At 39.3% G+C, this 23,385-nt stretch overlaps 3 protein-coding genes across 3 annotated transcripts; all 3 read left to right on the forward strand.

The window, feature by feature from the left end:
* Positions 1-19,878: 19,878 nt before the first annotated feature.
* LOC134328830 (histone H1-like) lies at positions 19,879-20,496 on the forward strand. The gene has a single exon (XM_063010060.1). It carries the CDS (start codon positions 19,879-19,881, stop codon positions 20,494-20,496), a length of 618 nt encoding a protein of 205 aa, XP_062866130.1.
* A 593-nt stretch (positions 20,497-21,089) lies between these two features.
* LOC134328999 (histone H2A-like) lies at positions 21,090-21,476 on the forward strand. Its single transcript, XM_063010238.1, has one exon. The coding sequence runs from the start codon at positions 21,090-21,092 to the stop codon at positions 21,474-21,476; it is 387 nt and encodes a 128-aa protein (XP_062866308.1).
* A 681-nt stretch (positions 21,477-22,157) lies between these two features.
* LOC134328923 (histone H3) lies at positions 22,158-22,594 on the forward strand. The gene has a single exon (XM_063010165.1). It carries the CDS (start codon positions 22,158-22,160, stop codon positions 22,566-22,568), a length of 411 nt encoding a protein of 136 aa, XP_062866235.1. The 3' UTR covers positions 22,569-22,594.
* Positions 22,595-23,385: the final 791 nt, after the last annotated feature.

The raw sequence follows: 23,385 nt of genomic DNA on the forward strand, positions 1-23,385 counted from the left end.
AGAGACCTGATGTCTTGAAAAGTCGTGTAGTGTGAATTTGGCATAAGATGAATCCCCACTAGACTGTGGATAGTGACACCAGAGTTCCAGCAGCTTTTATTTAAAACAGACCAGTTTTTTTGACATCTGACAATCCGGACAACTTTTATTTCAACATAAATTAGGAATTCGGGGTTTGTTTGGCAAAAATATCACAGTTTCGTGTTATCTTGTCCTTAAATACCCCTTTATGGGGAAAAAAAACCGTAGCACCTGGAGGAAAACCATGCAGACAAAGGGAGAACATGCAAACTCCTGTTGTGGAAATTTTGGAGAATTGTAAAAAAAAAAAAAGTGATATGATATGATAATACGAGATCTTGTGACCATGTTGAAAAAATTGTGATGTTGCCTTCTTGTGGCATTTTTAAAGAACTGTTAAAAATTAGTTATGATATGGCAATATGAGATCTTGTGACCATGGTAAAAAAAAAATTCTTGTGATGTTGCCCTCTTTTGGCACTTTTGGAGAATTGTAAAAATGTAATTTTAAATGTTAATACACTATATTGCCAAAAGTATTCACTCACCCATCCAAATAATTGAATTAAGGTGTTCCAATCACTTCTATGGCCACAGGTGTATAAAATCAAGCACCTAGGCATGCAGACTGCTTCTACAATCTTTAGTGAAATAATGGGTCTCAGGAGCTCAGTGAATTCCAGCATGGTACTGAAATATTGACTGTCAGTGGTATTATAACAAAGTGGAAGCGATTGGGAACAACAGCCATGAAGTGTTAGTGCCATGTAAAATGACAGAGCTGAGGCTCATAGTGCACAGAGGTCGCCAATTTTCTGCAGAGTCAATTGCTACAGACCTCCAAACTTCATGTGGCCTTCAGATTAGCTCAAGAACAGTGTGTAGAGCTTCATAGAATGCAGCCGAGCAGCTGCATCCAAGCCTTACATCACCAAGCATAATGCAATGCGTCGGATGCAGTGGTGTAGAGCACACCGCCACTGGACTCTAGAGCAGTGGAGACGTGTTCTATAGAGTGACGAATTACGCTTCTCTATCTGGCAACCCGATGGATGAGTCTGGGTTTGGCGGTTGCCAGGAGAACGGTACTTGTCTGACTGCATTGTGCCGAGTGTAAAGTGTGGTGGAGGGGGGGTTATAGTGTGGCAGTGTTTTTCAGGAGTTGGACTTGGCCCCTTAGTTCCAGTGAAAGGAAATCTTAATGCTTCAGCATACCAAGAGATTGTGGACAATTTCATGCTCCCAACTTTGTGTTCCCAGTTTGGGGATGGTCCCTTCCTGTTCCAACATGACTGTGCACCAGAGATAATGCATAAAGACTTAGACGAGCGAGTTTGGTGTGCAATAACTCGACTGACCTTCACAGAGTCCTGACCTCAACTTGATAGAACACCTTTGGGATGAATTAGAGTGGATACTGCAAGCCAGACCTTCTTGTCCAACATCAGTGTCTGACCTCACAAATGCGCTTCTGAAAGAATGGTCAAAATTCCCATAAACACACTCCTAAACCTTGTGGAAAGCCTTCCTAGAAGAGTTGAAGCTGTTATAGCTGCTAAGGGTGGGCCGACATCATATTAAACCCTATGGATTAAGAATGATACGTCACTCCAGTTCATATAGGTGTGAAGGCAGGTGAGTGAATACTTAAGGCAATATAGTATATGTCTTGTGACCATAATAGAAAAAAATCTTTGTAATGTCACCCTCTTAGAACACTTTTGGAGAATTGTAAAAAAAATAACATGAAATGGTAAAATAAAAACATGTGACCATGTTGGTAAAAAATTCTTGTAATGTCGTGTTTGGTTGTTTTCTCTTTCTGTCATTTTGCAGTACAAGTGGCTGCTGATTGGTTGCAGCCTGTTCTCCACTGCAACCAATGCGAAATATGCCCCCAATCCCAATCCGCTCCCTACTCACTCCGCCTCTCCACTCCACCTCCGTTTGCGTGTTCACGTGGAGTGCTCACCACATTAAGGGCTGTTCCAAAGTAATTAGGACGGAGGGGAAGTGAACTGTAAAACCCTTCAACAAGAGCACAATCAACCACCACACTCCACAGAAGTGCAGCTAGGAAAGGTGGATGGAGGAAACATCTTACAAATGTAAAATATTATATTAAATTATCCTCATAAGGTGTTAGGGAAAATTTAGGCACAGTCTTCTTCAGTCTTTTTAAAGAAAGTAATTAAATCTGTGATCGGTGAACTTAAACTTTATAAATGGCAAAATTATTTTACCCCAACAATACTATCAGTAACAATATTATCATATTTAACACCATTTTTTGGAGAATTAACACATAACTATACATGTATACTAGTTATAAAGTAGCAGGTGCTTGCGTCTCCTGAGCTCGTATTTCCGCTTGGAGATGCTGAAATGATAACGGAGAGCAAGACATGACAGCAAGGCGAGAAAAGCGTCTATCTGTATTAATTGGAAGCTCCCTTCACAGCACACTGTAATTTTAGCCTTGTGCTTATTTGTGGCCATCAGTTTTCTTGTGAGCATGGTACAAAAAAACAAACAAATGTAATGTCGCCCTCTTGTGGAACTTTTGGAGAACGGTGGGTGGATGGATGGATGGATGGATGGATGGATGGATGGATGGATGGATGGATGGATGGATGGATGGATGGATGGATGGATGGATGGATGGATGGATGGATAGATCACACACACACACACACACACACACACACACACACACACACACACACACACACACACACACACACACACACACACACACACACACGCGGAAGCATTTCTGCAGGCAGGAGCAGTGCACCTCAGATGAGTAGTTCTTCACCAAAACAGTGCAGTAATACACTCAACATAAATGTCAACCACCAACACAATTACAGAAGTACAGTAGTACTATTTAGTAGTATTCGTGGCGCGCTACGAGTAAAAGCGCCAGCTTCTCTGCGCATTCCAGTGTTGCCAGATTGGGCGATTATCCGCCAAATTGGGCGGATTTTGTTGGAAAACAATTTAACAGCAGGTAAATAACACTTCTATTTAAAAGAAAATCTTCCGTTTTAAGAAGCTCCAGCATTGTAGAAGGCTATTAAAAGTAAAGTCAATTTTCAATGCTGATTTAGCGTAATAGTGTTGGTCAGTCTGTATCATATTCTTGAAAGAAAATTAAAATTTGTTTTCCATGCATTCACACTAGCATGTTCTGGGATTCAATTCAGTCTCATCAGTACACACAAGTTGGCAGCCAAATGATAAAGTATTGCAAAGGAATATCTTTAAAATATTCCGCATTATATAACTAATAAAGTAACTTGTAATCTAACTTAGTTACTTTTAAAATCAAGTAATCCATAAAGTAACTAAGTTACTTTTTAAAGGAGTAATCAGCAATCAGTAATCAGATTAATTTTTCAAGGTAACTATGCCATCACTGAATATGAGATCTTGTGATCATGGTAAAAAAAATATTTGTAATGTCGCCCTGTTGTGGCACTTTTGGAGAACTGTAAAAAAAAAATTGTGAATTGATATTGTTACGTGCCGGAGGGACATGTGTTTTTTTTCTGTTTTCATGTCTTTGTGTTTGGTTGTTCTCTTTTTCTGTCTATCTGCCCTTTTGCAGTACAAGTGGCTGCTGATTGGTTGCAGCGTTTTCTTTTGTGTCCAGTTTTCTTGTGACCCTAATAAAAAAATACAACTTTTAATATCGCCCTCTTGTGGCACTTTTAGAGAACTGTTATAAAAACTATTATGATGTGGTAATATGAGGTCTGTTGACCATAATAAACAAAAATCTTTATAATGTCGACTTGTTGTGGATCTTTTAAAGAACTGTAAAAAAAATAGTGATATGATATTGTTACGAGTCTGTTCTCTATTGCAACCAATTAGAGACATGGTGTAGTGACTGGGGGCGGGACTTTCAATAAAAAATAGCAGGCGACCGCCACAAATAAAAAACAAAGAATGTCAAGACAAAGCTAGAGTGTATACTTTGAAAGCTCTGGTTAAGTATATACAGTTACAAGAATATGTTAAACGCACATGCAGGTAGACAGACCACTGTAATTTTGGCCTTGTGTTTATTTGTGGGGGCCTGTGGTAGCCTAGTGGGTAGGGCTTTGGGCTATCAACCGGAAGATTGGCGGTTCAAATCCAGGCTCTGCTATGTAGCCACTATTGGGTCCTTGAGCAAGGCCCTTAACCCTGTCTGCTCCAGGGGCGCCGTAAGTTGGCTGACCCTGCGCTCTGACCCCAGCTTCCAACACCAGCTGGGATATGCGAAGAAAGAATTTCATTGTACTGTACATCTGTATATGTATATATGACAAATAAAGGATATCTTTCTTATCTTTCTTTCTTTCTTGTGGCCACCAGTTTTCCTGTGACAATCGTAAAAATAAAAAAATGTAATGTCGCCCTCTTGTGGCAATATGATGTGGTATTATGAGGTCTTATGACCATGGTAAAAAAAAAAATCCCTGTAATGTCACTCTGTTTTGGCACTTTTGGAATACTGTAAACAAATTTTTACATGATATGGTAAAATGAGTTCATGTGACCACTTTTTTAGAACTGTAAAAAAAAAATAGTGATTTGATATTGTTACTTGCCTGAGGGACACGTGTTTTTTTCATGTCTTTGTATTTGAGCATGCATCAACATCGTCTTTGTATTTGGTTGTTCTCTCTTTCTGTCTTTCTGCCCTTTTTAAGTACAATAAAAACAATATATGTGGCACTTTTGGAGAATTGCAATGAAGTAATATGTTGTGTTAATATGAGATCTTGTGACCATGGTAAAACAAAAATCTTTGTAATGTCTTCCTGTTGTGGCAAAAAAAAACGAGCCTGTTCTCCACTGCAACCAATTAGAGACATGGTGGAGTTACTGGGGGCGGGACTTTCAATATAAAAGCAACAGGTGCCCGCCACAAATAAAAAAAATGAAAAGAATGTCAGAATGAAGATAGAGTGTATACTTTGAAAGCTCTGGTTAGATAAATACAGCTACAACATATGTTATGAGCACATGCAAGTAGACAGACCACTGTAATTTTGGCCTTGTGATTATTTGTGGCCACCAGTTTTATTGTGACCGTGGTAAAAAAAAATTGTAATGTCGCCCTCTTGTGGCACTTTTGGAGAATTGTTATAAAAACTAATACGATATGGTAATATGAGGTTTTGTGAACGTGGTAAAAAACAAGTCCTTGTACTGTCGCCCTCTTGTGGCACTTTTGGAGATTTGCAAAAAAGTAATATGATGTTGCAATATGAGGTCTTTTGACCATGGTAAAAAAAAATTATGTAATGTCGCCCTGTTGTGGCACTTTTGGAGATTTGTAAAAAAAAAGAAATAGTGATATGTCATTGTTACATGCCTGAGGGACACGTGTTTTTTTTCTGTTTTCATGTATTTGTGTTTGGTTGTTCTCTCTTTCTGTCTTTCTGTATTTTTGCCGTACAAGTGGCTGCTGATTGGTTGCAGCGTTTTCTCCACTGCAGCCAATGAGAGATATGATGGAGTGACTGGGGATGAGCAGTACAAGTGGCTGCTGATTGGTTGCAGCCTGTTCTCCTTTGCAATCAATAAAGGATATGGTGGAGTGACTGGGGGCGGGGCTTTCAGTAAAAAAAAACAGCAAGAGACCGACACGAATAAATAAAGAAAAGAAAAGAATGTTAAGTGAAAGATAGAGTGTACAGTGCCTTGCAAAAGTATTCAGCCCCCTTGAACTTTTCAACCTTTTGCCACATTTCAGGCTTCAAACATAACGATATGAAATTGTAATTTTTTGTGAAGAATCAACAACAAGTGGGACACAATCGTGAAGTGGAACGAAATTTATTGGATATTTTAAACTTTTTTTAGAAATAAAAAACTGAAAAGTGGGGCGTGCAATATTATTCAGCCCCTTTACTTTCAGTGCAGCAAACTCACTCCAGAAGTTCAGTGAGGATCTCTGAATGATCCAATGTTGACCTAAATGACTGATGGTGATAAATAGAATCCACCTGTGTGTAATCAAGTCTCTGTATAAATGCACCTGCTCTGTGACAGTCTCAGAGTTCTGTTTAAAGCGCAGAGAGCATCATGAAGACCAAGGAACACACCAGGCAGGTCCGAGATACTGTTGTGGAGAAGTTTAAAGCCGGATTTGGATACAAAAAGATTTCCCAAGCTTTAAACATCTCAAGGAGCACTGTGCAAGCGATCATATTGAAATGGAAGGAGTATCAGACCACTGCAAATGTACCAAGACCCGGCCGTCCCTCTAAACTTTCAGCTCAAACAAGGAGAAGACTGATCAGAGATGCAGCCAAGAGGCCCATGATCACTCTGAATGAACTGCAGAGATCTACAGCTGAGGTGGGAGACTCTGTCCATAGGACACAATCAGTCGTACACTGCACAAATCTGGCCTTTATGGAAGAGGGGCAAGAAGAAAGCCATTTCTCAAAGATATCTATAAAAAGTCACCTGGGAGACACACCAAACATGTGGAAGAAGGTGCTCTGGTCAGATGAAACCAAAATCGAACTTTTTGGCCACAATGCAAAACGTTATGTTTGGCGTAAAAGCAACACAGCTCATCACCCTGAACACACCATCCCCACTGTCAAACATGGTGGTGGCAGCATCATGGTTTGGGCCTGCTTTTCTTCAGCAGGGACAGGGAAGATGGTTAAAATTGATGGGAAGATGGATGGAGCCAAATACAGGACCATTCTGGAAGAAAACCTGTTGCAGTCTGCAAAAGACCTGAGACTGGGACGGAGGTTTATCTTCCAACAAGACAATGATCCAAAACATAAAGCAAAATCTACAATGGAATGGTTCACAAATAAACGTATCCAGGTGTTAGAATGGCCAAGTCAAAGTCCAGACCTGAATCCCATCGAGAATCTGTGGAAAGAGCTGAAAACTGCTGTTCACAAACGCTCTCCATCCAACCTCACTGAGCTCGAGCTGTTTTGCAAGGAAGAATGGGCAGAAATTTCTGTCTCTCGATGTGCAAAACTGATAGAGACATACCCCAAGCGACTTGCAGCTGTAATCGCAGCAAAAGGTGGCGCTACAAAGTATTAACGCAAGGGGGCTGAATAATATTGCACGCCCCACTTTTTAGTTTTTTATTTCTAAAAAAAGTTTAAAATATCCAATAAATTTCGTTCCACTTCACGATTGTGTCCCACTTGTTGTTGATTCTTCACAAAAAAATTACAATTTCATATCGTTATGTTTGAAGCCTGAAATGTGGCAAAAGGTTGAAAAGTTCAAGGGGGCTGAATACTTTTGCAAGGCACTGTATACTTTTAAAACACTGGTTGAGTAAATACAGTTACAACATATGTTATGAGCACATGCAGAAAGACAGACCAATGTAATTTTAGCCTTGTGATTATTTGTGGCCAGTTTTCTTGTGATCATGGTAAAAAAAGTAAAAAATGTCGCCTTCTTGTGGCACTTTTAGAGAATTGTTATAAAAACTAATATAATATGGTAATATGAGGTCTGTTGATTATAGTAAAAAAAAAATCATTATAATGTCGCCCTCTTGTGGCAGTTTTTTGAAAATTGTAAAACAAATTAACATGATATGGTAAAATGAGATCATGTAATCATGGTAAAAAAAAATATTGTAAAGTCGCACTCTTTTGGCACTTTTGGAAAATTGCAATAAAATAATATGTTGTGTTAATATGAGATCTTGTGACCATAATAAACAAAAATCTTTGTAATGTCGCCCTGTTGTGGCATTTTTGAACAATTGTAAAAAAAAGGTGATATGATATTGTTACGAGTCTGTTCTCCACTGCAACCAATTAGAGACATGGTGGAGTGACTGGGGGCGGGACTTTCAATATTAAAAAAAAGAAAAGAATCTCAAGGGCAGTTGTAGCCTAACGGTTAAGATACTGGACTAGTAAGCAGAAGGTTGCTGTTTCAAACCTCATCACTGCCAGGCTGCCACCGCTGGGCTCTTGAGCAAGGCCCTTAACCCTCAATTGCTTAGACTGCAAAATGAAAGTCGCTTTGGATAAAAACATCTGCTAAATGCTGAAAATGAAAATGTAAAGACAAAGCTAGAGTGTTTACTTTTATTATTTGATTAATTGATTATTTGTGGCCAGTTTTCTTGTGACCATAATAAAAAAATATATAATGTCGCCCTCTTGTGGCACTTGCAAAAAAAGTGATATGATGTGGTAATATGAGGTCTTTTGACCATGGTAAAAAAAAAAATCCTTGTAATGTTGCTGTCTTGTGGCAGTTTTGGAAAACTGTAAAAAAAAATTTGACCAAATGGGTAAAAATAAAATCTTTTAATGTCGCCCTCTTGTGGCACTTTTAAAGATTTGCAAAAAAGTAATATAATGTCGTAATATGAGATCTTGTGACCATGGTAAAAAAAATCTTTGTAATGTTGCCCTGTTGTGGCAATTTTGGAGAATAAAAAAAAATAGTGATATGATATTGTTATGTGCCTGAGGGACACGTGTTTTTTTCTGTTTTCATGCATTTGTGTTTGGTTGTTCTCTCTTTCTGTCTTTCTGAATTTTTTCAGTACAATTGGCTGCTGATTGGTTGCAGCAATTTCTACACTGCATCCAATGAGAGATATGATGGAGTGACTAGAGGCGGGACTTTCAGTACCAAAACAGCAGACGACTGCCACAAATAAAAAAAAAGAAAGAAAAGAATGTCAAGACAAAGATAGAGTGAATACTTCTAAAGCACTGGTTAAGTAAATACAGCTACAAGGTTATGTTATGAGCACATGCAGGTAAACAGACCACTGTAATTTGAGCCTTGTGATTATTTGTGGTCAGTCAAAAAAAAATTGAGATGTCGCCCTCTTGTATCACTTTTGGAGATTTGTTATAAAAACTAATATGATTTATTATTAGATAATATTATGGTAAACTGAGATCATGTGACCATGCTGGTAAAAAAAAAATCTTGTAAGGTCGCCCTCTTGTGGCACTTTTGGAGAATTGTAAAATAAAAAAATACTGATATGATATTGTTACGTGCCTGAGGGACACGTTTTTTTTTTCTTCTGTTTTTATGTATTTGTGTTTGGTTGTTCGCTCTTTCTGTCTTTTTGCAGTACAAGTGTCTGCTGATTAGTTGCAGCCTGTTCTCCACTGCAACCAATGAGCGATAGGGTGGAGTGACTGAGGGCGGGGCTTCCAGTTAAAGCAGGAGACTGCCAGAAATAAAAAACAAAGAAAAGAATGTCAGGATAAAGATAGAGTGTATACTTATATTTTATATGTAAATTAAAGCTCTGGTTCAGTAAAAACAGCTACACGGCTATGTTATGAGCATATGCAGGTAAACAGAGCACTGTAATTTTGGCTTTGTGTTTATTTGTGGCCTCCAGATTTCTTGTGACCGTGGTAAAACAAAATTGAGATGTCGCCCTCTTGTGGCAGTTTCTGAGAATTGTTGTAAAAACTATTATGAAATGGTAATATGAGATCTTGTGACCGTTTTAAAAAAAACTTTGAATGTCGCCCCCTTGTGGCACTTTTGGAGAACTGTAAAAAAATAACATGATATGGTAAAATGAAAAAAAAAAAAAATTATAAAAATAAAACCCAATGTAATATCAATAATAATCAATAATACTTTGTGATCAGCCTCACTGGTTGTCCCTCAGATTGTGACAAGCTGCTACAAATTGTGCAGCATGTGTGATCAGTCCGCTCTTCTCTCCCAGTATGTAGGGCAGTTTGTGTGTGTTACTGCAGTGTAGGAACTCAGGGGAGATGCTGCTGATCTTCCTATAGTATAGACTCCTGATAGAGCTGTACTTCAGGTACTCTGTTAGGAAGTGCAGCTCTGTCTCCACCACTGCCAGCTCACAGTGAGAGCAAAGCCTGGCCTCTCTTTCTTCGCATTCATTTCCTATAGAATTTCATGGGAACCTTTGATTCTTATCAGCTGTGACTGTCAGGAATATATATTTTGTAGACCACACAGACTATATAACAAGTGTCTCCCCTTAAGAAGATTATGGAGACACAGCAAGATACATGTAAATATTATCTTCATTTTTTTTTTACCTTAGAAATGTGTGGGTGCGTGTCATTCATGACTACTGTGTGAAAGATGATCTGTAATTATCATGTATCAACAAATTAACACTAGCTAGCTAATTAAGCTAGCTAACATTACTGTATGTACTGTGTGCATGTGTGTGCATGTGTGTAGGTGTCATTTATGTATATTGTGTAAAGAAGTATGTGTTTCTTATCATCTATCATCAAATTTGCAGTTTGTGAAACTAGCTAGCTAACGATGGATGGATGAATGATGGATGGATGGATACAGACAGACAGACAGACAGACAGACAGACAGACAGACAGACAGACAGACAGACAGACAGACAGACAGACAGACAGACAGACAGACAGACAGATAGATAGATAGACAGACAGATAGATAGATAGATAGATCTTATCAACCCACACATGAGACGTTGACTGGAAGGTTGCCCCCAAGGTGATAAAAGCCACAGGAAAGAATCAGACAGAGTCAACCGAAGAGAAAGAGGTGTCAGATCTGCCCAAGTAACAAAGATTGTAAAGTCAACAGTCTGTGTGCAAAATGCACCTGTACGTACCTGTGTGCAATGATTACAGCCAGACACAGGTAGTTTGTCACAACTGCATACCGTGAAATACACTCTCTCTCTATCTCTCTTACGCACACACACACACACACACAATAGATGTTGACATTGTTCTATTGCTGTTGTGTAATTTTCTTTTCCAATTTTCAAAATGTTTTAAAAATTTTAGTTTTAAAAAGTGAAAAATACAAATATTTCAAACATGAAATCATTCTTTTGTGGACCAGAATATATTACTAAATATAATATAAATGATCATTTTTAACCAAAATGACAAATGTGGCATAAAAACACATTGATTGTACCACGGGTCATTTTTGACCCACTTATGGAAGAGTGTAGGGTCCAGTCACTCATGCATCTAAGGGTTAAGCTGCTGAAATTTAGCTGGGTTCAATTCCCAGGCCACCTGGTACCTTCTTCCTGTGAGATAACTTCTTCTTGAGACTGTAAACCCTCTTGTACAGCTTTTCCTCCATCGAGTTCCAGAAAAAGTTTCTGGAATACTTCAAATATATATTTCAGATTCACAGGATACTCAAGGTTGAGGCCATGAATCAATCTCATTACCAGCATGCATGCCCGGGCTCGGTCTCCACATCCGTTCACAGACATCCCAAGTTGCAAAAACTCATTTCAGTGAGGTACCCCCGGACCTCGACCCCGACCCCCCAAGCTCAAAAAAATAAAAAGGAGCTGCTAACTGAGCTACTAAGCTAACTGTTTGTGTCACAAACACATTAATGTGTACTTCAACGTGCACTAGATAGTGTGAAAGATAATAGATAATTTATGTTCCCTACATAATGCTTTAGGTGGCGTATTAGTTAACGGATTTATGTTCCCTACATAGTGCACTAAATTGTATATCAGATAACAAATTTATGTTCCCTACATAGTGCACTAGATAGTATTTTAAATATGAATTTATGTTCTCTACGTAGTGCACTAGATAGTGAATTAGACAATTGGTTTATGATCCCTACACAGTGCACTAGATTGTATATCAGATAACGAATTTATGTTCCCTACATAGTGCACTAGATAGTATTTTAAATATGAATTTATGTTCCCTACGTAGTGCACTAGATAGGGAATTAGACACTTGATTTATGTTCCCTACACAGTGCACTAGATTGTATATCAGATAACGGATTTATGTTCCCAACATAGTGTACTAGACAGTATATTAGACACTTGATTTATGTTCCCTACACAGTGCGCTAGATTGTATATCAGATAACGAATTTATGTTCCCTACATAGTGCACTAGATAGTATTTTAAATATGAATTTATGTTCCCTACGTAGTGCACTAGATAGTGAATTAGACAATTGGTTGATGTTCCTACATAGTGCACTAAATTGTATATCAGATAACTAATTTATGTTCCCTACATAGTGCACTAGATAGTATTTTAAATATGAATTTATGTTCCCTACGTAGTGCACTAGATAGTGAATTAGACACTTGATTTATGTTCCCTACACAGTGCACTAGATTGTATATCAGATAACGGATTTATGTTCCCAACATAGTGCACTAGACAGTATATTAGACACTTGATTTATGTTCCCTACACAGTGCACTAGATTGTATATTAGACACTTGATTTATGTTTCCTACACAGTTCACTAGATTGTATATCAGATAACGGATTTAATACCCGATCGGGGAATAAAGTCTGTGTCGCCTGCGTGCGCGTTTGTGTCGCTCTTGGCCGCTCGTTCTAGATTCCGGGAGATTTTATCTTACTTGCGGGCATCAGGAAGCCGCTATGTATATGTGAGAGACTCCCGGAACCTCCGGGACACTTGGGATGTCTGCGTTCAGTACTTGGTTGTCCTCTATCAGAATAGACATGTCTACCAACTTATTCTCAGCAATGGGATTATGGATCACAAGCACCTTCATGGTTTGGTCCACGTGGAGCTCAGTCTCGTGCCCATGTTAATAAAATCCTTGTGATGTCGCAATCTTGTGGCACTTTTGGAGAATTGTAAAATATCAATATAAAATGGTCATATAAAATCTTGGTAAAAAAAAAAGAATCATTGTGCACGTATGGGTTTATTTTATTGTTAAATGTTTATGCTCCATGGTGATTAACACTCTCTCTGTCCAAATGCATGAGCCGCTTTTAGAGATTGTCATGCCTGATGATCCGCAAAGCAGGACAACGCTGAGCGGGAACTGATAAATTGTTTAAGTCATATAAGCGACGTGAGGATTTGTCGAAAAAGATTTTCAGTCAAAAACAAATACTCATCCTGGTAGCAATCTCCATTGACGTGGTGACAATCAAGTAACTTGTTTTGTTGTATATTGTGCGAGTGCCGATTATCACCGGTGGTGAGAATTTTCAGGTTCAGGTACATACGGATTGTTTTGTGTTTCCTCATGCCGTCACTAGAACTTGTAAAGAAAGTCTAACCCTTGTATTTGTGTGTGTATGTGTCTGTGCCTCCTCCTCAGTGTTTCAGCTAAATTAAGTGTACCGTCACTACGTACAGTCAGGTGGTTGTATTTCAGGGCCTGGGCAGGTAAGTAAGGGCGCGCCCATACATATTGCTACACGTAGGAAGCCATCTGTCTAAATACATTAGGTAAGAGGTGTGTGCCACCCCATGTATTTTTGTTAAGACAGGTAATCCTAGTGTAGGTTTTGTTATGTCTTTTGTTTGTTAGGGGATTTGTTTTATTATTTTCTTTGCTTTAGAACCACCTAAGCCCAGAGCCTCATGTTTTTTTTTGTTTATTATGTAAATTTATATTGTATATATTTTATTTATAGATTGTACCATAAATATCTGTTTTGTGAATAGTTTTTTCTCATTTTTTCCAGTAAAAAGTCAGTACAAGCCAAAGTTTGTGTCTGGGTCTGTTTGCTCTCTGCTACTCTGGTACTTCACAAAAGGTTATTTTTTTAGATACTTACCCCATCAATACCCCTATACCATCAAAAGGAATCGTAACATTATAGTAAAACGAGATCTTGTAACCTATGTTTAAATTTTTTTTATGTTGCCGCCCTCTGGTGGCACTTTTGGAGAATTGTAAAAAATATGATATGTTGAAATTCCCAGATTTTACCAATTCTTCCCTGTCTCAGGTCCGCAATCTTGGTGTCATTCTAGACTCCACTCTTTCTTTTGAATCTCATAAAAAATGTTGCTAAAACTGCTGATTTTCACCTTAAGAACATCTCTAGACTGCGCTCCTCTCTTTCATTCTCTGTAACTGAAACTCTCATTCATGCACTAATCACTTCCCGACTAGACTATTGTAATGCTGTTCTTTATGGGCACCCTGCCTCCAGGCTGAAGAGGCTACAGCATGTACAAAATTCAGCATCGAGGGTCCTAACACATACAAGATCACGTGATCACATAACTCCTTCATTTAAACAGCTCCACTGGCTTTCCATCCAATACCACATTCAATATAAGGTTCTTTTGTTGGTTTTTAAGGCCTTGCATGGCCAAGCACCTACATATCTCACTGATTTACTTCATCCACACTTACCTACTCGTTCACTTCGGTCATCAGATAAGAACATACTTGTTGCCCCCCCTTTCAGGCTTTGTTCTATGTGACAGGGCTTTTAGTATATCTGGTCCCAAACTCTAGAACTCCATTCCTGAGAAGCTCAGAGCATGTACTTTGTTTTGGCTGAGCGGGAGTCATCTCTTCCCCTCCTGCGCCACCAACCAGACAAACCGCCAAAGTCGTGTTGTGTATCTTCTCTGGTAGTTAAAAGTTTAACTTAGTTTTGTAATTTTTTATTATTATTTTAATCAAACCTAAAAGCAGAGTAGGGGGTAAAGCCCTGTTTTTTTTGTTTTTTTTTTGTTATTCATGACGTTTTCTCCTGGTAACAGTAGAGAGAGAGGCAGGAAAAACATTGTATTTTGATTAGTTTAGTACAGGGGTCTCAAAATCTGGGGGCCGCTGGAGGTAGAGTCTAGGAGCGGCTGGGCCGCATCAAGTATTCCACAAAAAAAGGGTTTCAGGTATTCCAAACAAAAGTACAACTGATCCAAACTTCTCAATCTTTATTAATAACAGTTCAGAACATGAACAATTCTTCAGAACATAGGCTTCTTTTACCTACTCTTTGCTGCCAGAAACCTAAAGATCCAGCTCCCTTCAAAGATCCATTATTCCCAGAATTGTCTTACATCTTGAAGGTTTTCTTTGGGTCATTTAGTGAAAGTCACAACACCTGTAACCGTGACTTGTTTTGAGTTATGAGATCTGCAGTAGGATGTTGTTTGGTATTTGTATTTGTATAAAGAAGGCTGCTCTATAGAATCCACAATTTTGAAAGTGTTTTATGGGATGGTCTGTACTAAAATAACACATTACATTCCTAAAAGCTTTAAATGTTCTATCAACATGTTTTTTCTATTATATTTCAATTAAAAACAACTATTGTGAGATTTATATCCACTTGTCCTGTTTGCATTACACAGGAGAGACCCCCCCTGCTGTTAAGAATTTTTTTTTTACTAACACAAGTAACGAAGTAACGTTTACTCTGAGTACGTTTTAAATGAGTTTTCTTTTTTACTTGAGTAGGTTTTTAGACTAGTAATTTTACTCGTATTTCAGTAAAAATTATTTAAAGTAGTAGTACTTTTACTTGAGTACAATATTTTAGTACTCTTTCCACCTCTGCCCAGTACCTGAGTGTTTGGGATATTATTCAGAAAGCCCTTTCTATATATTCTTAGAGGAATTTCACATTCATAAATAAAGTGATCTAGATTTTATTCTTTTTGTTAACATCCTACACATCCTTCTGCTCTACCAAATCTCTCTGCCACTGAGCTAACTCTGGTGTCCATGTTACTTCACCTCTCTTAATTCTTAATATCAAGTGCATTGTCTGTTTTATATATTTTAAATTCTTGCTCTTTTTGATTAAATTGTTCTTGGTAAATTCGTTTTCTTTTCCGATCGCACCTTTCTGTCCTCTGTACCTTGCACTGGCTGACAGGATATATTTTTCTTCCACTTGGTGTCGCTCTGAATCACGTTTCAGCCAAGTGACGTTGCTAATACGTTGCTAAGTGAAAAAAATAATAAAATGCGAAGAGTAAAGAGTTGCGCAACGACTCGGCAAAATAGGTGCATGTGAGAAAACCGTGCGGGCCACACTAACAATGAACTTTGACGTTATGTCGGGGGCCACAAAATATCGGCCTGCGGGCCGCGAGTCTGAGACCCCTGGTTTAGAGAGATGACGTCACAAGTACAACCAGCCTATATAAGGCGGCACTGTGCATTTCAGCCTCATTTCGATTTGACAGATCAAGAGACTTGTTGCTGTACGACTGTGCGCTACGTTTATTTAAACAGTTTGATTATTCGCTACAACCGTGACATGTACAGCTGTTGAAGACCGACTGCGGTCGTTCCTGAGATGCTGCAGTACTGGGAGAAACGGGAAGAAGGAGCTGAAGGTCCAGCTGAGGGCCGAGAAGGAGGAGAGACAGAGGCTGGAAACCATGTGGGAGGACGAGAGAAAAGATCTGCTGGAGATGATCAATAAAAAGAAGAATCTGAGGATGACCAGTGAGATGGAGAAGAACGATATTATAGCGAAGGACTTGTGTAAGGAGCTCACGTTCAATGCTCAGACGGAAAAACACAGGAATTCCTGAAATCAAATCAGGAGGAGGTGAAGAACATCAGGAGCGACCTGCTGGAGGAACAAAAGCTCAGTCTGATGGAGACAGAGCAACACCGACTGAAAGTGGAAAGTCTGAAAGCTCAGTGGGAGGAGGAGAAGAAATGATGAGAAAGATCAGAGAACTCGAGCTCCGACTGAAGGAGCAAATGCAGCAGAGACTGTTAGGAGAAAGCCATGTTCAGACCTCTTACTGCTGCATAGCAATTGCTTCAGCAACTGGTAGTTTAGGTGGCACACGTTAAAAGTGTTGAGGTAACCAAAAACAAAGCATTTAATTTATAAGACTATTAAACGTAAATATTTTTGTTAAGCTGGCAGCATTCTTATGTTAAAAAAAATCATCTACGTTAATAATGTTGGTTGCAATATTGTGAACATTAAAAAAATGAAGACATCAACAAATAAAGACAACCTTTTCTAATTTTGTCCTGTTCTTCTTATGCTCCTAGTACTAGTGGTTTACTCATCTTTTACATTACATTTACATTGCATTTAACAGACACTTTTATTCAATGAGACTTACAATATTACAATAAAGCATTTCACTGCCAGTTTGTACTATCTGTGACTATATATGTGACAGATAAAACCTTGATTTGATTTGAATACTTTGACTTACAGCCTGACAGTTGGGGGGCTTGAACCAGCAACCTTCTGATTATCAGTCCAGTACCTTAACCACTAATACTTTGGGTTTATAAGTGATATATAAACCCAAAGAATTTAGATTACAGAGAACAATTCGTCTGTCTGTGTTTTTATATTGTTCAAATCATTACCTATTTATTGCCTTTTTGTACTGATGTGTGGGTGGTGGCGCAGTGGGTAGCACTGTCTCCTCGCAGCAAGAAGGTCCTGTGTTCGATCCCCAGGTGGGGCGGTCAGAGTCCTTTATGTGTCGAGTTTGCATGTTCTCCCAGTGTCTGTGTAAGTTTCACCCCACAGTTGAAAAACGTACAAGTAAAGGAAATTGGATATACTAAATTATCAGTGACTGTGTTTGACAATAAACTTGTTAACTGGTGTAAGCAGTAACTACCTGTCCTGTCATGAATGTAGCCAAAGTGTGTAAATTATAATGTTAAAATCCTAATAACTAAATAAATTGTACTTGCCACGAAGATAATCTGTTCTGTACAAAAGCAGCAACTGTCTTGAAGGACAAGATTACACAAAACGGTGATATTTTTGCCAAACAAACTCTGAATTCCTAATTTATGTTGAAATAAAACTTGTCCGGATGGTCAGATGTAAAAAAAACTGGTCTGTTTTAAATAAAAGCTGCTGGAACTCTGGTGTCACTATCCACGGTCTAGTGGGGATTCATCTTATGTTCACACTACACAACTGGATCTCTTGTAATCGGGAGTCTTTCAAGTCGGTGTGGCTTTCACACTACACGGCTGATCGGTGATAGGGGGTCACACACTACACCATCTATCACCAACTGGAATCACAGGAGAGCTCCTCTGGTCTCCCAAACTACGTTCAGTCACGAAAACAAACTCGAGAAGTGACAAAAGGTTTAACCCTCCTGTTAGGTTATGGGTCAAATTGACTCATCTTAAGGTTTCAAACTATAAAAAAAAAATACAGTTAAAAGTACTTTTTCAGGATGAAACTTCTTTTGCTTGGCTTAATAAGTTAAATCAACATATAAAATAAAAATGGTGTATTTCACATATTTGCAAAAACATTAAAACATTTTATATTAATTGCAGTTTTACAGGACAACGTATGTTAAAGTTTTTAATTCATGTCACATCCTTGTGAGGAATAAAGCAGTATGTAGGGCCCGAATAGCTCAGTCGGTAGAGCATCAGACTTTTAATCTGAAGGTCCAGAGTTCAAGTCCCTGTTTGGGTGAGTTGTTAAGCACTAATGTCCTGTACAATGTGGTTTATTTAGAAAGTTAAAGGATTTGTACTTAGTGAGATATATCTAACTAAAATATCATGCACTTGATCAGCTTGAAATAATAGCACACTGTATGTGTAACATGTTCTCCACACAGACTAGTTGTACACCCAGCTGTTTCAAACACACTGTAGTAAATAGAGGACAGTTTAAATCTATATTTATGTGCAGCCTAATAATGCACTGAGTTCTAGATATTAATACCTACATATATTTTATGTTGAATTACATGCATCATAATTTCAGTTCTTGCTTCACAGAGCCGCTTTGTTATTGCACTGCACTAAACAGTTGGTATATCCTGCACTATTTTAGGCCTTACAGTTGCAGCATCAAAGCTCTGTTACTACATCACAATTTATAAAGGGTAAAAGAGGGTTATTTTTTATGGGAATTAGCTCAAATGGTACAGCGCTCGCTTAGCATGTGAGAGGTAGCGGGATCGATGCCCGCATTCTCCAGTACAGAAACATTATGATCATTTAAGGGCATCATGTAATATGAAAGTTGTTGTGTCATTGCTCACTGAAACGCAGCATTAAAAATGATGTCAATCTGTAAGTGTTACAATGACGTTAATGCTCTGTATTCATTCAAATCATTTGTTGAAGACCATTTTTAGTTTTTAAATTGACAAACACGCAATAACTTATAATATATAAAATATATGATATATATATAAGTAGAGGTACTTGACTTGTTGATGTTTTTTTTTATTTTTATTTAATCTAGGAAAACGCTTTGTAAAAGATGAACAGCTGAAACTCACGACATTCCCTAAACTGATCTATTTCAGTCATGGTTTTTATCTAACTCGCTTATGACACTTGTTAACACTTGTTAGCTATCGTTGCGGCTGAAACACATGAATTTCCTAATTAGAACAGACATCATTGTGAATACGGTTGTTTTGACTTGTTCTGACTAACATTACATTTTCTTCTTGTTATCATCATTATTATTCTAAATTGTTATGTTTATTATTTAGTTTTAGTTTTTTTTTTCCATTTGTTCTTTCAGCTACATGACAGTTAAGCACCCTGGACTCGACCTAGTCCTGCTTGGTAGCTGTGTTTTACTTCGCACTAAACAGCCTATTTTTCTAGTAGAAAAGGAAGCTCACATCCGCTTATAAATACATGTGGAAAACACCAAGGCTTTGTTTGCACTTTTCAGTCTGTGTCTACAAGAAGATCGGGTTTCCTCAGCATATTTTTACGTGTAATAAGATGTGAAATGTGCGCTGCGTCGCTTTACGCATCAGGAGCGGTGTGCTGTTTTAGCAGAACACAAGGAAACAGCATCGTTAGGTTCCCTTTGCGGGCTTTTACATGAACGAGAGAGCTTATGTTCGGCCGACGTGCACTTTATTACCTCGCATTTTATATCAGGACTTGTATTTTAATCTCTTTTTGCCATGAGAAAACACAAGTGCGCATGTGTCACGGAAGCACACAGACGCTGCGCTGGGCGAGTTGAGTCTACACAGTTCTCATGTGTGCTATAAAGCCCCGCCCCCTCTCGTAAGAGGGAGGAGTCTCTGTACAACAGAGCACAGCGCTTCACTCGCTCTTTCTTAGCGCCGTTTTAGCTCCAACAACGATGGTAGAAGAAGCTCCAGCACCGGCCAGCTCGGCCCCCGCCAAGGCTCCTAAAAAGAAGACCGCGGCCAAACCCAAGAAAGCGGGTCCCAGCGTCGGCGAGCTGATCGTCAAAGCTGTTTCCGCTTCCAAGGAGAGGAGCGGCGTGTCCCTGGCCGCCCTGAAGAAAGCTCTGTCTGCAGGTGGATACGACGTGGAGAAGAACAACTCCCGCGTCAAACTCGCCGTCAAAAGCCTGGTGACCAAGGGCACCCTGGTGCAGACCAAGGGCACCGGCGCCTCAGGATCTTTCAAGCTCAACAAGAAGCAGACCGAGGCGAAGAAGCCCGCGGTCAAAAAAGCCGCCGCTCCTAAAGTGAAAAAGGCCGCAAAGAAACCCGCCGCTGCAAAGAAGCCCAAGAAGGTAACAGCCAAGAAGCCCGCCGCTAAGAAGTCCCCCAAGAAGGTCAAGAAACCCGCTGCTGCCGCTAAGAAAGCCACCAAGAGCCCCAAGAAGGCTAAAAAGCCGGCGACCCCCAAGAAGGCAGCCAAGAGTCCTAAAAAAGCCAAGGCAGCCAAACCCAAGACCGCTAAGCCCAAAGCGGCCAAGGCCAAAAAAGCTGCACCCAAGAAGAAGTAAACTTGTTCCTGTTTTATTACTTTTGTTTTATTAAAACGGCTCTTTTAAGAGCCACCTATTTCCTCCCATAAAGAGTCGCGTTTCCTAAACTCATACATACATATAAGCATGCATGCGAACATACAACTATTCATACAAACATATTTTGTGGAAAGAGTGATAAGCAAGGAGTTAAAAACACTAAGTATAACTGGTCTTGTTTTATGTGTATTAATGATTTTGTCACACATACTCATAAAACTGTCCGTATAAATGTGTATATGTATGTGAATTTACGTATATGAGCTCCTTACATAGTGTAATTGTTAGTGTAAATGTTATTGTGACATAATATAATGTAATTGTTGCTTAAGAGAAGCTTTTCTGTATCATACATTACACGGGCGGGAGAACGGAGGAGAAGAGAGGGGGGAGGGGCAGTATGTGAGGGGCGTGTATGTGTTTCCCTGGGACATGACGGCGCGTTTAGGATTGGCTCAGCTGTACCTTCGCTCTAAGCCAATAGGAGAGAGGCAGTTTGCCTATATCATACCGTTTCGAGGGCTCTCCCAGCTTACTTCAGTTTTGTTCGACGAACGCATCTGATCATCAAAATGAGTGGACGCGGGAAGACCGGTGGTAAGACTAGGGCTAAGGCCAAGACTCGTTCATCCCGTGCCGGCCTTCAGTTCCCCGTGGGCCGTGTTCACAGACTGCTACGTAAGGGTAATTACGCCCACCGTGTGGGAGCTGGTGCTCCTGTCTACTTGGCTGCTGTGCTGGAGTATCTGACCGCTGAGATCCTCGAGTTGGCTGGTAACGCCGCCAGAGATAACAAGAAGTCTCGTATCATTCCTCGTCATCTGCAGTTGGCCGTGCGTAACGACGAGGAGTTGAACAGACTGCTTGGAGGTGTAACCATCGCTCAGGGCGGTGTGCTGCCTAACATCCAGGCTGTTCTGTTGCCCAAGAAGACCGAGAAAGCAGCCAAGGCCAAGTAAAGTCGCTCTCGTGTTCTAACCAAAAGGCTCTTTTAAGAGCCACCCATTTCCACAGAAAAAGTGCAATTTCCCCAGATAATGTGTAAATAAATGTAATATCGTTTCATAGATTCACACGGTGTAAAACACATGATTTATCACATGGTAAAATTAACAAATCAATATTTACAATAAATTTTTTCTCTAGCTATCTTTACATATATCACTATATACTGCATGTATACACAAGTGAAGTTACAGATCTCTTGCAGTAGCAAAACCAACAGTATAGACGATTAAAAGTGGTGCAACAAACGTGTTTGTGTAATACACATGGAACAAAAATAATAATGTTAACAATAATAATAAGCAAAATGAACGAAATAATCAATAATATATATTTTGCAAAAGGTATATACTTTAAGTGCGATTGTAGGCTGTGTTTTAAAAGCACAAAGAAACAAAGGAAAGTATTATAAATCCCGCCAACAGCATAGAGGAAATATTATGTTTTCTGAAACGAGGCAGCGGCAGAACGCCGACCAGTAAGCGACATTTGACGTAAGCATGATCGTCCAATGAGAAAAGTGCGTTATCAAGACGCCCAATGAGCGCGGAGCGGCTCTGGTACATAAATAGAGCGTGTTGGGCGGGCTGACATATTCTGTCCTACAGTTGGTGAAGTGCGGAGTTCCAGACGCGATGGCAAGAACCAAGCAGACCGCTCGTAAATCCACCGGTGGTAAGGCGCCGAGGAAGCAGCTCGCCACTAAGGCTGCCCGCAAGAGCGCCCCGGCTACTGGCGGTGTGAAGAAACCTCACCGTTACAGGCCAGGTACCGTGGCTCTGCGTGAAATCCGCCGTTATCAGAAGTCCACCGAGCTGCTCATCCGCAAGCTGCCCTTCCAGCGCCTGGTTAGAGAGATCGCTCAGGACTTTAAGACCGATCTGCGCTTCCAGAGTTCTGCCGTCATGGCTCTGCAGGAGGCCAGTGAGGCTTACCTGGTCGGCCTGTTCGAGGACACCAACCTGTGCGCCATCCATGCCAAGAGAGTGACCATCATGCCTAAGGACATCCAGCTGGCCCGCCGTATTCGCGGAGAGCGTGCTTAAACGAACCCACTCCATCCAATTATCCACAAAGGCTCTTTTAAGAGCCACTTACAAGCTTCCACTGAAATGGGCACTTTTCATAACTTTTTCATTTATTTATGTGTGTCGGTTCCAAAGTTAAATTTATCAGAGTTATGAATATTAGAAAAAACAGGTGTGTGTGTGTGTGTAGAGATGTACCTTACGACATGTTCTTACAACAATTATAAGCAAGGTTACATAAGTACAGCTGATTAAAGATTGGCAGGTGGTGTCTTATAGCATGATTAATAATGTTTATAGTGGTGTATGTTTATGGGGTTCCATAAAGCATTAAGTTAGTAAGAGTAATAGTCGTTATGAGTAGGCTACTAATGCCAAAAAAATGAAAGAATAAACGATTAATAATCAATAATAATTATTCAGAATAATGTATCATTATCAATAATAAAAAAAATATTATAGATAATTAACACTGGGTAATTACAGGCATTTTAGAAGACACTGTAAAATATTAACTGTAAATAATCATAATTACTCATTATGATTTTTTTTTTCCTATTATAGTTGTTGTAATAATAGTATTATTGGTGATAGTAGTAGTAGTACTAGTAACTGTAATTATAATGTTTTGGAGAACCAATACACAATTAGTGAAGCGTGGCTTCCATCTTGTGGTTACACTGTGACAACACACAAACTAAATCTATTTGTGTGTTTGTGTGTATGTGTATGTATGTGTATTTAAACAACAACAGCCACTGCACAAACACAAAACCACACTGCATCAGCTATTGGAGAAGCCAAATACAAGCACAGAGTAAAATGCGGTGTTATT

The sequence above is a fragment of the Trichomycterus rosablanca genome, chromosome 15 (genome assembly GCF_030014385.1).
Source record: "Trichomycterus rosablanca isolate fTriRos1 chromosome 15, fTriRos1.hap1, whole genome shotgun sequence".
Classification (NCBI taxonomy): domain Eukaryota; kingdom Metazoa; phylum Chordata; class Actinopteri; order Siluriformes; family Trichomycteridae; genus Trichomycterus; species Trichomycterus rosablanca.